General features: G+C 40.0%; 1 protein-coding gene and 1 non-coding gene across 3 annotated transcripts in view; both read left to right on the forward strand.

Annotated features, from left to right (window-relative positions):
* Positions 1-16,423, forward strand: part of IQGAP2 (IQ motif containing GTPase activating protein 2) — a 254,510-nt gene that overhangs the window by 158,199 nt on the left and 79,888 nt on the right. For both annotated transcript variants that reach the window (XM_045571611.1, XM_036411313.2), the window contains exons 9-12: positions 695-782; positions 4,367-4,530; positions 9,182-9,342; positions 12,662-12,786. In XM_045571611.1, coding sequence (XP_045427567.1) covers positions 695-782; positions 4,367-4,530; positions 9,182-9,342; positions 12,662-12,786 — 538 coding nt within the window. The remainder of the gene's footprint in view (positions 1-694; positions 783-4,366; positions 4,531-9,181; positions 9,343-12,661; positions 12,787-16,423) is intronic.
* Positions 13,040-13,166, forward strand: LOC118704030. Its single transcript, XR_004983260.1, has one exon. It is a non-coding gene; the product is annotated as a small nucleolar RNA SNORA11 (small nucleolar RNA).

Raw genomic sequence — 16,423 nt, forward strand, 5'->3', positions numbered from 1 at the left:
TCTGGTGTCATTTCACCAGAAACCTCCCCGATTCCCTACTGCCTCCGGGGTTAAGTACAGGTCCTTTTATCTTTTAAAGGCCTCCAGCTTAGCACTCTACTCACTATGTTTTTGGCTGGCCCTGGACACACACACACACACACACACACACACACACACACACTGTATTCAGCCCAACGTGTGAGGCTTCCCCACTTTTTTCACCAAACCCTGCTAACAACATCCTGCTCCCCATTCTGCCTTTAACATGACTGTCCCTACAGCGCTTCCTCATCAGCTGTCTCTTTTTTAAATTTTCTTTGCAACTGAGCATGTAGCTCTCCTATAGAATTTATTCCATTGTACTATGCATATTCATTATTTGTATTCTTGATTTTATTAGACTGAATCAAATGAATTGCCTATATTTAACTGGTTTTGATATCCAAAAACAGCAATATCAAGGGGTCCAACACAATGTTTACATTAGAAAATTGGGCCTCTGCAGAAACTCACAGGGTCCGTTCATCTTTATAGTCCTTGCTGGGCATTTCTAACCGTAGTGCCCTGCACAAAGCAGGCACTCTTAAATGCTTCTATTGCGTTCAAATGGATGTTAGTGAATGGTTTTTATCGCTCCTTGCATTTCTTGTTTTTGAATATTGAGCTTTGGAAACATTTAGCCTCAGAAATCAGTGAAGACTTTGTTTTGCAGAATAACTGTATTTCAGAAGAAGAGAGAGATGCGTATGAAGAACTGCTGACACAGGCAGAAATCCAAGGCAGTATCAATAAAGTCAACAGTAAGTAATGGATTCTATGAAGGAAATGTATACATACTTCTATAAGATATGAATATACCTTGTCAGAGTCTCACCAAAATTCTCAATTTGTACCCCTGTAAAACTGCCCTTATATGATGAAAAATCCGTTATATATACATATATTTATATACACATATGTGTGTGTATATATATGTATATATATATATACATACATACATACATACATACATATATATGTGTGTGTGTGTGTGTGTGTATTGTGATCTGGTCCCCAGTCCATGTAAAGAGCTCAAGGTGTTTCATCATAGTTACAGTGTATGTCATATTTTGAACCTATCCCTGATTGGTATAATTCTGATGGTTATTTAGTAAAATATTATGACTTAAAGACTGCCATTCCTTGCCCATGATTGTGATGGCATTCAATTGGAACTATAAAAGCATTATTAACAGCTCTACTCTATTACTTTCCAATTATTAGTCTACAGTTTCTAAGGATTATTTTCTTACAGCTTGTGTAGCTTTAGTGCAAGTGAGTGAATTTGACACACCAATGGAATTGCACAGTGACAGGTTTACATGCATGTCCCTGAGACTCCGTGGAGTTGTACAGTTTGTTCTTGTTACTTGACTCAGTTGTATGACTATAAAGAACGGAGAACTCGGGTAACTAAAATAAGCATATGCAAATTTAGATACATTAATCTCTTCACTAGTATTTTCCTCTTTCTAATAAAATTTATTTTTACTTGAAGCAGTAAGGAATTGTATTTGACCTTTATTTCCCATAGGTTAACCTAAATAATCCACATATATTACAAAAATGAATACATGAAAGACCATTTAGCCCGCTTAATAAATCATGTGAAATATCTGCCAAACTTAAATTTGGAGTATTTACTAATCACAACAGTCCTAAACCTTCCCCTTGATTTTACCTCCCCTATGAGCTTTGGAGGTTCTTTATCGCTCTTAACACCTTCACAACAGTGCGGACGTATCTGTAGACATAACCCAGAAGTTTGCTCTTAAGATGCTGGTAGAGACTTCAATCAGTAGTTAAAGAGGCCCAGAGAACTCTGACATAAATATGTAGGCGTTAACAACTGAGTAGGTTTGAGACATTATCTCTCACACACACTGCTCTTAAGAGCTCTAGAGGAACCTTTTTTAAAGGAATACCTTAACCATTTGGGATGTGTTTTTCTACTCTTCATAAATATTGAGCATGTTGGTGATGATACATGAAGCACAATTTTAAGTTACTCTTTCTGCTCAGTTTAAAAGCTGACAATGTCATTACGCTTGACATAAGCTTTACAGGAAGACATCTGAGGTCCATAAGCTTAGTTCCCATAACCGTTCGCCATCCTTTCTTTTGAAATGTTTATATCCACTAACATCGATTTATTTTTCTTGTTAAATAAAATGCCTTATGTAAATGTTTTAATACTTTACTCCATGACAAATTTATATTTATTTTCCCCCATTTTTAAATAGAAGGCCTGAGATGATTTGTGCTGATGTATAACCAACTGAAATTATAAAGGACATTGCAATGTTTGGTTGGTTTTAAAGGGGCAGAACATATTTATTCTGAAGTTTTTTTAATCTCTTCCCATCTGAAAATGTATAGTCCAGTAAAACTAAAAGTAGTCTTGGAAAAAAACCTCAAAAGCATGTTTTAGTCCGTGACATGAAAATGAGACAATTATATGCTTTAAAATATGTACATATAGCTAGTTGGCAAGTTTTCCCCCAACCATTGAGGTTATTATATTAAAATGTTAAGGTGTCCACATTTGTAGCAGCCATAGTTATGGCATAAGTGACAGCTTTGATGGTAATCAGCTGTCATCAGCTTTGTTTGAACTACAATTATTTAAGTTTTGGGTTTGGCACATGCATTCCATGACTTATTCTCTTAAGGTCAGAGCTGGAAATTTTGTTAAATGCACGGTGTAAAAGATTGGTTAAGCTGACTTTATTTTCTTTGTAGAAGAAATTATGCATTAAGAGCATTTTAAGGATATGATTTTTTTCTGGTAATATATTACCCTCCAGTTGTATAAATCCATCTAATAGTTTTCAGAGGTGGTGCAGGATCCCATCCAAAGTAATCAGAGACACAGTGGAAAGGTCTCGGATAACTTGAACGAAGAGCAGAAATCACAACCATCCACTGGCCTTCCTTTCTGGAATTCTTTCATTTGTCATTGTAATTTAAGAATAGAAACAAGTGCTTGGGTTCTTAGGATCCTTTAGAATAAGTGAACGTTTTCTGGGAGGGTGGCATGAAAGATTGCATTTGTTATAAGTATTTCCTGCTTTTCAGTGATGTCTTTTGGTTGAAAGGTTATTAAGGGTGGCTCCTTGAAATGTAGTTAGGGAGGATAAATGGGTATCTGTTAGAAAGAGTTAGAATAATCTTAGTCCTGTATTAGGAAGACAGACTAACCCTTGAAAAGCTCTAGAATTGTATGGGTCTGTGTTTTTTCTGCGACCCCAGAGCCGCCTTTACAGGGCAAAATCCTGCCTGTTCTGTCAGGTTTGCTGTTGCCTGGTGGCAGAGTTCAGTACTCATTCAGCAATTCCATTTCCGTTTTCTGAAAACGATGCTGAATCTACTGTTTCAAGCGCCCTCAGTTTGGTCACTAAAATTCACGTCTTGTAATCTAAACATTGCGGCTGGTGGAGACATCACAGAGCTTACGATTCAGGCAGATCATGTCCACCAAGGCATTTCTGTGATCAGGGCCTTTTTATTTAGGTTAACTGATACTAACATAGACTTATTCAATCGTATGGATTTATTATAGTATTTTTTTTTAAATACCTGAATTATTTTTTCTTAAGAATTACAATTCAGCTCCGCCAGAGTGGCTCAGCTGGTTGAGTGTCATCTTGTGCACCGAAAGGTTGTTGGTTCAGTTCCTGGTCAGGGCACATACCTGGGTTACAGGTTGGGGCATGAACAGAAGGCAACTGACCAATGTCTGTCTGTCTGTCTCTCTCCCCCCCCTTGGGTGAGGCTTTAAAAATAAAGAACCATACTTCATAGAACATGCAGTTGAAGAAGAGGCTGTTCTGAGAACAAATACCATCAGTCTCAGGCAGCAGTGTGTCTGAGCACTGACTGCGGGTTTTCCACGATTCTGACTCAGAGGAAGCAATAGGGCAAGGCTTTCATAGCTTCATTCTCCCCAGGACGCATAAGGAGCATTAAAGAGCAATGCCTGCAGGGTCTATGTGGTCCAGCTCCAAATACGGGGTGGATTCCCAAGGTGCAAATCCTCAGGGACCAGAACCATGGAAGAGGTGCCCCCACCAAGGAAGACTTTTGTAAGGAAGTCACACTAGATAGGAATGCCCTCTAACTCCACTCCATCCGTGCTGACGTTCTCTTAGGTTCTACCTCCAAGTATTAGACCAACTTCCGGTCACTCAGCTACCATTTCCAAGGTTTTGCTTGTCCTCCAACTGCAGCTTCTCCTAGCTCCTGGACAGTGACTCCTTCGGTTCTAGTCCTTGGACGGCTGGGCTGGGTGGGTCAGGCCGCAGTGGGAAGTGGGCATTCTGACGCCTGTGACTCCCACCCTCAGGGCTGGCTGCAGTGGACCACATCAATGCTGTCATCCAGGAAGGCGACCCCGAGAGCACGCTGCTCGCCCTGGAGAGGCCGGAGGCCCAGCTGCCTGCGGTTTATCCCTTTGCAGCTGCGATGTATCAGAACGAACTTCTCAACCTTCAGAAACAGAACGCCATGGTGAGTGAGAGACTGGGTTACGGAGATGTTCAGGATGAGTCCACGCCACGAGGAAGGCTGTTTAGGGGGTGAACAGGGGTGCAGAGTCTTTACCTTGGTCCAGTCTCCGTCTTGTAGCAATTCCATGGCTGCCTTCTCCTTCGACCTGCTTTTCATCCATGTCACCAATCTTAGACCATACTTAGGAGGTGCAGACAAGCTCCACACAAATACTCAAGAAAATGGGTGTTTCTTGTTCGCTGTGATTTTTTAAAGTTTTTTTGAATCATTTTTAAACTATACTGCATTTTAAAATGTGTTTTTTTATATTTATCTTTATTGTTGAAAGTATTATAAATATCCCCTTAGTTTCCTTGGTGGTGTTTTTTTTTTTTTCCCATTGACCCCCCCCCCCCCCAACCCTGCATCTGTCCCTCTCAGGCCTTCACCACATTTTTTTTTTTTAAAGGAATGCTTTTTCTTCTTCTTCTTCTTTTTTTTTTTTTTTTTACATTGCTTTTATTTTATTTATTTATTTATTTATTTATTTATTTTTAATATATTTTATTGATTTTTTTTACAGAGAGGAAGAGAGAGGGATAGAGAGTTAGAAACATCAGTGAGAGAGAATCATCAATCAGCCGCCTCTTGCACACCCCGCACTGGGGATGTGCCTGCAACCAAAGTACATGCCCTTGACCGGAATCGAACCCGGGACCTTTCAGTCCACAGGCTGATGCTCTATCCACTGAGCCTTCACCACATTATTGTCTTCACCACATCATTCACCACATGGGTTGTACATATCTATAATAATAAAAGCATAATATGCAAATCAACGGAATGACTGAACAGCAAATGACCTTCCAGACCACCTTCCGGACGACCACACTATGACATGCACTGGTGCCAGGCCAGCCAAGGCAGGCACGATGCAATTGGCTGTGGGCTGGGGGGCCCAAAATTGCTCCACAGAAGGAGGCCCAGGCCACCCTCTGCCCCTGTGATTGATGGGAGCCCTGGCCAAGTGGGCAGGGTCTCCCTGTGTGGGGCAATCAATCTGGAGTGGCACAATCAGTCACCCCACAGAAGGAGGCCCAGGCCAGCCAAGAAATGGCACCCCATGCCTGGTGCCGCAGAGGGAGGCGATGGTGGTGGGTGAGGAGGGGCAGCGCCTCACAGATGGCAAGCAGTGGCAGCAGCGGGGGTGGGGCCAGCTGCCTGCAGCCAGGGGAGGGAAAGCCCTGATAGACCCTGATCACTGGCCAGACCTAGGGATTCTACCAGAGGGGTCCCGGATTGGGAGAGGGTGCAGGCTGGGCTGAGGGACAGCCCCTCTGCTCCACCAACCATGCACGAATTTTGTGCACTGGACCTCTAGTATGCATGTAAGTGCCCTGGTTTATCAATCCCTACATCCCTCCCTCACCTTCCCTATGAAATCCATCAATCTGTTCCATGCTTCTTTGACTCTGAAATGTTATGTGTGTTTTTTTAATAGAAAAATAAGCTCGAAATCAGCATTTCTAGAAGTCTACAATCAGAACATTAGCACTATGGCTTTAATTTTTGTAAATTTATGTTCCTTATTATGTGAATAGTATTAAACAGCAATGTTCACATAAGGTTAGAGTAATTAGGAGCATGTGTACTACAAATTCAGCCAAACAATGGAACAGAATGAGAAGTGCTGGAACAGAGCCAAGAATTTAATATATGGGAGAGCTAGTATTTTAAAAGGTGGGAAAGGATTGAAACCCTTCAAAAACATCTCACCATTTGGAAAAGAAAACATTACCTCACTACACATATCAGAATAATTTTTCAATATAAAATGTTAAATGTAAAAAAATTATTTTATATTAAAATTCTAAGGAAACATAAAAGGACATTGACTCTTAAAAGTTAGAAACAGTACTGATCCACCAAAAAATGTGGGAGGGGGCAAAAGCATAAAAAAGCAATTCACAGAATATCTAATATTCATAAACACAGAGAAGAAATGTTCAGACTCAACCAGAAGTAACTAAATGTAAAGTAAGTCAAAATACAGTTATTTTTAGAAATCTGATGGGTAGAGAATGAGAGGCCTGACCTAGCGTAGGCACACATCTGGGGCAGCAGCCCCTCCCACACAGCTGACAGGAGCATGAGTGGTACAGCCCTTCTGCAGGGTGATCTGAATGCTGTGTATCAAGGCTCTTTCCCATTTTGCTGACAATTACATTCCTAGGAAAAGAATGTGAATCAAAAGTTTGTAGCCAAGAAGCTGTTTCACAGCATGGTCTCTAATATTGAAAGTCAGGAAACAATTGACATGTTTAATATTAAATGGAAAAATTAGATTAAAATATATAGTATTGTCTTGGGGTTTTTTTGTAATTAAAAAAATAATAAATTGGTTTCAAAACACCTTGGTAGGCCTGGCTGGTGTTACTCAATAGTTAGCGTGTTGGCCTGTGCACTGAAGGGTCAAGGGTTCAATTCCTGGTCAAGGGCATGTATCTGGGTTGCAGGTTTGATCTCCAGCCCCAGTCAGGGTATGTGTGGGAGACAACCAGTTGGCTCTCACATATCTCTCTCTCTCTCTGTCTCTCTCTCTCTCTCTCTCTCTCTCTCTCTCTCTCTCTCTGTCTCTCTCTCTCTCTGTCTCTCTGTCTCTCTCTCTCTCTCTCTGTCTCTCTCTCTCCCTCCCCACCCTCCATCTCCTCTCTCCCTCTCTTTCCCACACTCTTAAAAAAATAAAATCAATGGAAAAAATATCCTTGCATGAGGATTAACAAAACAACCTCAACAAAAACACCTCTGTAAATGTTTGCATGAATTAAAAATAAATAGAAGAGCATATACTAAAGGACTGAGGTGGTAGGACTTGTTTTCTTATTCTTGCTCATTAAGACTTCCTATGTTTTCTAAATAGAAAGCTTCTATTTTTTTAAATATAAATTTTTTGAGATATATTTTTTGTTGATTTCTGTGAGAGGAAGGGAAAGAGAGAGATAGAAACATCAATGATGAGAGAGAATCATTGATCAGCTGCCTCCTGCACACCCCCTACTGGAATCAAGCCTAAAATCTGGGCATGACCCAACCTGGGCATATGCTATGATCAGAATCGAGCCATGACCTCCTGGTTCATAGGTCGATGTTCAACCACTGAGCCACACCAGCTGGGCACAAGATGCTATTTTATAATAAAAGAAAAATAGCTTATTTCCTCAAATTGCATTAATATTTCCTCCCACTTCTCTAGCTTTGAAGCCCAAGGATATTGGAACTCTACCACAGTCATTCATCCCCATTTGGTCAATAGTCAAATAATAACTATTTCTTTATCTTTCCTTATCATTTTTGTTGTGTACCACTCTAGATTTTTGTGAAGAGTTCACTTGAAAGGGTAACAGAGGTGAATCTCAAATAATTCTATTCTACCCTTTACTTATAATTTTATACTTTCCCTATGTGTTAAACTTGTATTTAATATCAGATATTTGGATAAAATTTAATTACAGGTTCCCTATAAGAACCTCTTCTTCCCATTTGCTTTGGAAGGGAAAATTATGCTTTGTTACTCTAAAATCATTTTGCTGCAAGATTTCTGTGAATATTCAGAAATCTATAATATAAATATTACATACAATATCCTAGATGTAAAGATATATATCAGATTTTTTTATTAACTCATTTTCATGCTCTCTTTGTGTTCCTTCAATATACGGAAGAAATAACCTTTAGGAAGTTAGGCCAAGTTAGTATAAAAATAAGGAAGAGAAATTTGAAGAGGAGAGTGTTCTGAAATATAAGATGTACTTTTTAAATAAGCCAAATTTAGATTTATAAATCTGGAGATTCTTATTTATTTTGCCAAAAGATAAACCTCACATTTCTTTAAATATCTAGACCTTCTTATACATTTTAAAATTTTTACCTAATTATAAATATGCGACTAACTTTTTTGAAACTAGAATTAATATTCTTACCTTAAATATTTTTAGTTTTCTGGGGCTATAACTTTTAGGTGAAATTCTATCCTCTTTTCCTTACCCTTAATTGAAATTGAAAATCATTAGTTATCCTAAAATCTTACCTCACACTCTCAGACAGTGACCACATTATCTAATGCTTGGCTTAATTATTTGGTGAGACTGAGCCTGTGAGCAGCCAATGGAGCTGGTAGTAGGGATCAGCTATGGGAATCCAGATGTTTTAGGAATCATAAATGTTGGTTGTAATGAACTCAGTTGCCAAAACCACCTAAGAAAATCCCAGAAGCCAATTTACTTATTCTTTATTTACTTTTTTAAAAAATATATATTTTACTGATTTTTTACAGAGAGGAAGGGAGAGGGATAGAGAGTTAGAAACATCGATCAGCTACATCCTATACACCCCCCACTGAGGATGTGCCCACAACCAAGGTACATGCCCTTGACCGGAATTGAACCTGGAACCCTTGAGTCCGCAGGCTGACACTCTATCACTGAGCCAAATAGGTTAGGTCCAATTTACTTATTTTTTAAAGTCAGTGCAGAGTAGGTGACCAATGAGTTTTTTTCTCCTGGGTTGTCAAATCTTTGACTTTTCATCATTTTTTGAAATGTGCGTTCTAAACCCTCTAAACCCCCATCACATCTACAAGGTGTGTGAACTTATTGCATGTGTTTCCCAACAGAACTACTTGTCCCACGAGGAGCTCCTGATTGCGGTGGAAATGCTGTCTGCTGTTGCTTTACTCAACCAGGCCTTGGACAGCAAAGACCTTGTATCTGTGCAGAATCAACTTAGAAGCCCAGCAATAGGCCTCAACAATCTGGACGAGACGTATGTTGAACGGTAAGTTGTTTTCCGAAACACTTCTCAACACAGAAATGTATTATATGTTTGGCAGATCTCACAGATAAAGGGTTTGTTACTTATTGAAGAAATCCATATAGCCATGCTCATTTTCTTGAAAGTTGGTCTACTTTTTTTTAAGAATGTAATATTATAGTTCCGTGTGTACATTATTCCTTTTAGTGATGCAGAGGTCTAAAAATGGTGGCAATTGCTGACTGACTTTGTCATTAGCAAAGATTATTTGATAGGCTAAAAATGAAAGAAATGTTGAAAACATACCTTCCTTTGGGCTTCTTTAGGAAAAGACAATATGTAGAAAAGTGGGAAGAAACCTTAATAATCACCTGGTTCAATTCTCTTTATGTTACTGATGAGGAAACCAAAAATCTGGATTTATCAACCCAAAATTTGGCAATTGGGCCCCAAAACCTAATTTTTCTGGTTGTTAAACAAAAGGAATGCTGAGACCACAGGGGACCATGGCAGTGGGTAACAACCTCAGTTTAGTATTTTTCATTTCGTGTTCCTTAAATATAGTACTAGATAATACAATTGATAGTATTATAAACACTAGAGCGAATCCAGAGAGAAAATTAAGGGGATGGAATGAGCCCAATGAAAGATTCAGGCAGACAAAAGCCCAAATAAAAAAACAAGTGATTTTCCATCCTTGTGACCACCAGGGGGAGATGTCTGCTTAGATCTTGACAAAACTCTTGAGCTATTGTTTCTGAAACTGCTCAAATAGAAAGGTTGAGTAATTCTCCTGAGTCAATATAATTGTACAGGGGGGAAATTTTTTTAACTTGGTGTTTGACCACTTGTCAATGTAGAGAATGGCCCAAAAGTAGGACGACACTGGATTTCCTTGTTTTTAGTCTTTTTGGAGAAACTGGTGCTCTTACACTGCATAAATTTTGGCCCCCTGGTTCATTATGCCTTTCCAAGATAATTTATTTCTACAATTTCTACTGTTTCTGTTAATGACACCACCCTCGGCTCCAAGCTTAGAAACCTCAAGTTCAACTTGAGTTTTCCCCTGCCCTCTGCCAGGCAGCCTCCTTCTGTAAACAGCCCACTCACTTCTTTCCCTGTGGGTACCCATACCTCTGCAAAGTGTCTCTGTTTCCCAGCGACCACTTCATTTTTACTTTTGCTTCTATTTATAATAACCTCCAGATAGGTATTCCTGAATCTTTTCTGCCCTCATTCTTACCTAACCAGGCGTTGCTCTGCTCTCTCTTACTAGTCTACGTCCATGAATATTTCCATGCTTCCCACCCCCGCTAATGTCATATCATACCTTCTGAGAATTAGCATCATGTGGAGAGGAACACAATCTTGGTACAAAAAAATATAATTCTGATTCTTCCTAGTGAAAAACTTCCTTGGAGTTTTTGTTGTCTTATCCCCTAGACTGGAAGCTCCTTGAAGTATAAAGGCTGCATCTTGTTCATTTTAATAACCCTGTGATGCCTGCAACTTATTTTATTTATGACGTGTGCTTAATAAACACTTGCTGAACTAAATTGGAATTTTAATCTCAAAACTTCCCAAGTCTGTTAGAAATATAATGTTACTAGTTGCTCCTGGGAGATGGTGAAGAGAGCTCTGAGAGAGGTGGGGGGAAAGACATGGACCTTTGGGTAAACCACAGAGCACTTTCCAGAGCTCATGCCTTTAATACTCAGGTGGAAAAGCCTGCGGAGGTAGGTCTTACCCCTAAAATCTCTTCTCTTTGACTAATGTTAGTTCATTGCTGAAGAAATGATGGGTGGTTGCTGTTCTTTTCTGTGTTTATCCTCATTTTATTTCCACTGGACTGTCATTCAGATATGAAGCATGTGAAATACCCACAATGATTCTGCACTCTTTTTTAGAAGGGATGGTCAGTATTATATGTTATTAGTAACACAAAGTATCTTCATAGGCTTATAATTCTTGGTAAGGGAAAATCTCACACATGACAGACAGTTAACTAGTTTCAGGCCTGCATCTGGTGATGTCTCATTCGGCGACAGATAATGAATCATCACCACTACTTCCTATTTTGAATGATGTTTTTCTCTCTCAAACTACTCCATGGAAGACACCTCAGTGTCATCTAGAGCAGTGGTCGCCAACCGGTGGTCCACGGACTACGGGTGGTTCGTGAGGTCCAAAAGGTTGGCCACCGCTGATCTAGAGGCATGCAAAACTTTAAGAAAATTTGTCACAGCAAGCAAACAGTTTTGGGCTTAATGCAGTGTTAATTCTTTAACCTCTGCTATGAAATCTGCAGGTGCTATTCAGAAGTCAAGCTGCGTAATTAGTAGACACACAGAGGATTGGTCTTACTGCCCTGGAGTAATGCAAAAGCCAACTAAACTATAGAATGTCCTTACTTTGGGCTAGACTGGCTCATGTTAGCTTATGGATCTAACACTGGTTCTGTACATTTTAAATAGGAAAATTGATTATTGAGAAATGAAAGTTCCTTAGTAATATGTCAAGAAGGGGGTCTTTTCCTCTGAAATTTCTCCAGACAAAAAAAAATAACTGGAGCAACTGGCCAAACTATTTTCCAGAGGGCTCTGCTGAGTGAGGAGGGCCAGGGGCCAGGGTTGAGGTGTGAGAGTGCTGTGGCAGGGAGGGGACACGAGGGTTTTGAGTATCTGCTCTGAAGCCTTAGGAGCAATGGACGGGGGCGGGAGAGAAACTTTAAGATGTTCTGGTTCAACTCATGCACGATCTCTTCAAGAAAACACAGTGAAGATGTGTGTCATTTAGCAAGATTTTCTGGAACTACATGCGCATTTTATTTGATTCCTCGATAGGCATATTAGATCGCAGGGTGACCCAGCTATGTTAGGGTTACAGTAGAAAAGACTCTTACAGCTCGCATTGTAGGAGGAACAAGAGTAATAAACAAAAAGAACCTTGATGGAAGGGTTGAGAGCCATGCCATTCAGAGCCAAGATTCAGTGCAAAAGGGAAGAAAATTAGTAATTAGACAAAAAGCAAAATCACAGGCTTGAGAATGTCTGTTACTTTTGTTTTGTTTTGCTTGAGTGAGGTACGAAGCTGGATTTTGAGGAACTTTTCATTCAACAGCATTTGTACATAAAGTATTTCTAAGAAAAAGAACACCATTAGTTTATGTGAGCTTGTTGGGTGTTGACAGAACTGCACTCCACAGTTTTAGTTGTCTTTCTACTCTTTGTCTCACCTCATAACAAACACCTTTGGCCCCTCGTGTCAAATTTAAGAGGCATAACTTGAACAAAGAATGAATATCTCTTTGTCATTAGCGTCATGATCACCCTTTCTTCCGCAGTTATGCCGATGAACTACTCTCCTTCAAACTGGACGTTTTGTCCCAAGGGCAAGAGACCTTAAGCTGGAACGAAATTCAGAATTGTATTGATATGGTTAATATTCAAATTCAAGAAGAAAATGACAGTAAGTACGGAATACTTTTTTTTCCCTCTAGTATAGTGGGAGAATAAGGTGTCCCGATAACTTCTCTAGACTAGGGCTACTAATTTTGCTCATGGAGCCTTATGAAAGCACATTCCTCTAACATGTATGTATGTATGTATGTATGTATGTATGTATATGTAAGTTGAATGCTTGTACTGCTGTAACAACATATTATAACAATACAAAAATACATAAAAAGACGTAAAAGAACAGACGAAAAATACATAGAAGGGGGGTGTGAAGAGAGCAGAGCGCCTGAAGAATGACTCCTCTGTGTATAACACATCCAACAGCAACTTGGGCTTCTCCTCACGGTGGCAGGAGGCTATGACCTTCCTGTGACATTACGCCCTATACATGGAAAAAAAGCAACTACAGAACATAGAGGTCCTAATAACTTTTATTTATTGGTACTTAAGAGTTGGCTACATAACTCAGTTTTTTGGGCACTCAGCTTTATTTTGACTTTTCATTTGGATATTTTCCTGAAATATGGCACACATTCCTGCCCTAGGAAGAAATTGGAACATAATCTAACTGTCGCCTTATAATCAGAAGTCATGGTGATTTGTTTTGTTGAGAACTATGAGCATGAAAGTGGGCAGTCCCAAGAGGATATGTCCTGAAACATGCTTTCTTGGGTGCCAGCTGCTTCCTTATCACTTGTCTTTTGCATATAAAAACGGTGAGGATGGGGAGCTGTGAAACTTTAGCAATCAGTTATTCACTACTTTCTGTAGCATGAATTACCAAATTTAAGCTTTAAGCAGTTTTTTTCCATCACAAAAAACAGCAGCCCTGGCTCAGTTGATTGAGTATCGTCCTGTGCACCAAGAAGTTGCTAGTGCAATTCCTCATCCGGCACATGCCCAGTTTGGGGCTTGATGCCTGGTAGGGGTGTGCAGGAAGCAGCCAGTCCATGTTTCGCCCTCACATGGATGTTTCTCGCTCTCCCTCTCCATCCCTCTACGAAATTAATAGAATTATATTTTTAAAACAAACAAAAGAAAACCCTGGTGTTTGTGCCTGTGACAAAGCTAGTGCCCCAGCCCTCTGCCTTTCAGCCTTCCTCCTGGGTCCCCAGCTACAGCACTTGGGGTCTCGTGCAGCAATGGTCTGAGTGCTTTGGCTAATGCGCCCATTTGGGTAGGATGGACTCTCTTTGGGTCGGCAAAATAAAGAACCAAGTCTCATCTTTGTTTTCTAGCTTTTTCCTGATTTTTTTTCCCCACTCTTAAAATTTTTTTTATTAAATTTATTAGGGTAGCCGGTTAATAAATTATAAAGGTTTCAAGTGTACAATTCTATAATACATGATCTGCGTATTATATGTTCACTAACCAAACTCAAGGCTCCTCCCCTTACATTTCTCCCCCTTTTACCCTCTTCTACTTCCCCTCACCCCCCTTCCCCTCTGGCAATCACCACACTGTTGTCTGCGTCTATGAGGTGTTTTGGGGTGTTTGGATTTGGTTTTGTTTTTTGTTTTGTTTTGTTTTTTGCTTATTCCCTTCACCTTTTCACCCAGTCCCCTAACCCCCTCCCCTCTGACAGCTGTCAGTCAGTTCTCTGTATTTATGAGTCTGTTTCTGTTTTGTTTATTTATTTTTGTTTATTAAATTCCACACATAAGTGAGATCATATGGTATTTGTCTTTCTCTGACCTATTTCACTTAATGTAATACTCTCCAGATCCATCCATGCCGTCTTAAAAGGTAAGATTTCCTTCTTTTTTACAGCTGAATAGTATTTCATAACTTTCCCCCGATTCTTAATGACAATACCTGAAGTCCAGTTCTGCTTAGGGAATTGTGGCGTGTGTTGCTTATGCAAGGGGAGGTGTGTGAGTTCTCAGTGCTGAACAATTGTAGTTTTACTCTCATTCTTGACCTTGATTTTACAAAGGGGAGGGAACGCCATTTTTGTCCCAGAATATCTTAAGAGCCTTTGCTTTTATCAGGAAAGTGTGTGTGTGTGGGGAGTAACATATGTATAACTTTAAAAAAAAATGGGTCTTTTGTAGGTGGTTATCATTTTTGAAGAAAAACCTTTTTGGATTGGTGTGGCATTTATCTAGTTAAACTGGAGCACTGTCATTCTCCACGAGATATGCCACATGGCCACCCTCATATTTCTTCTAAACATCCTGTCATGAAGGGCACCTGCAATAACCAGCAGAGTTATTTCAGATATTCTGTGTCATATTTCCTTCCTAGGATTGGAGAGTTTAATACAGAACATTCCATTTCTTTCTTTTGGCTTGATCTGTTATTCTGCCAAAATGAGGTATTTTTAAAGTTCTTTTAAGTATTGAGCTTGAGCTGAAACCGGTTTGGCTCAGTGGTAGAGCATCGGTCTGCGGACTGAAAGGTCCCAGGTTCGATTCCAATCAAGGGCATGTATGTTGGTTGCCGGCACATCCCCTGTAGGGGGTGTGCAAGAGGCAGCTGGTTGGTTTTTCTCTTTCTAGCTCTCTCTCTCCCTTCCTCTCTGTAAAAAATCAATAAAATATATATTTAAAATAAAAAAGTATTGAGCTTGATAGCATATATTTAAGTGATTGCTTAAAAAACTAAGTTTAAGCTCTGGCCGCTTTGGCTCAGTGGATAGAGCGTTGGCCTGGGGACTGAAGAGTCCCAGGTTCGATTCCGGTCAAGGGCATGTGCCTTGGTTACGGGCACATCCCCATTTGGGAGTGTGCAGAAGGCATCTGAATCGATGTGTCTCTTTCATCACTGTTTCTAACTCCTTATCCCTCTCCTTTCCTCTCTGTAAAAAATCAATAATATATATATATTTTTTAAAAACTAAAATTTCAAAATACACCATTGTGGCAGGAATTGCACAACATAGTCATTAAATCATTTGAAAACACTGAGAATTTTTCATGGATATCTTGAGAGTGCTTTTCTCTCCCCAGTCCACCCCTGCCATGTGCTCTCAAGTCTCATCCTCTGACTGTTTTGTGATGTGGATAAGGTATGCAGCTAATGGGAAATGATAAGTGTAGAAAGCGAATTTTAATGGAGAAGCTGCTAAGTTAAGGTGACCCGACATCCTGCTTTTGACGGAACAGTCCCGATTTTTAACAATTTGCCCCATGTCCCGTGGTGTTTTAAAAAAGTCCCGATTATGGTTACCTTATGCTATATGCATTTTCTTAGACTTGGATGCTCTCTTGGTTTCTCACTAGAAAGTTCACTGTTGCCAGTAGAGTCCCAGAGGACCATTCATATCGTCTAGAGTCCAGTGTTTCCCAAACTTTTGACATATGTGTACCCCTTCTATAATTTTCATAATGCTGAGTACCCCTCATACTCATGAGAACGTAGAATTAGGCACAGCTAAGCACAGTGCAGTGCATATCCCCACCAAACTCAGGTGCAATGAGTACCCCCACCAAACTCTTCCTGTACCCCTGGGGGTATGCGTACCACACTTTGGGAAACACTGGTCTAGACAATGACGTTTTCTTCTTTGAATTGCTTTTTACATTTGGTAGGTACCATTCTTTGTAGGGTACCTCCTCTGCTGTCTCAAATACACATCCTCTAAGAGAATTTCTGCCCACTCCCTCATCCTGCCCATTCCCTCATTCTGCCCACATTCTCACCCA

This window comes from Pipistrellus kuhlii, unplaced genomic scaffold, assembly GCF_014108245.1.
Source record: "Pipistrellus kuhlii isolate mPipKuh1 unplaced genomic scaffold, mPipKuh1.p scaffold_m20_p_4, whole genome shotgun sequence".
In the NCBI taxonomy this organism is placed as follows: Eukaryota; Metazoa; Chordata; class Mammalia; order Chiroptera; family Vespertilionidae; genus Pipistrellus; species Pipistrellus kuhlii.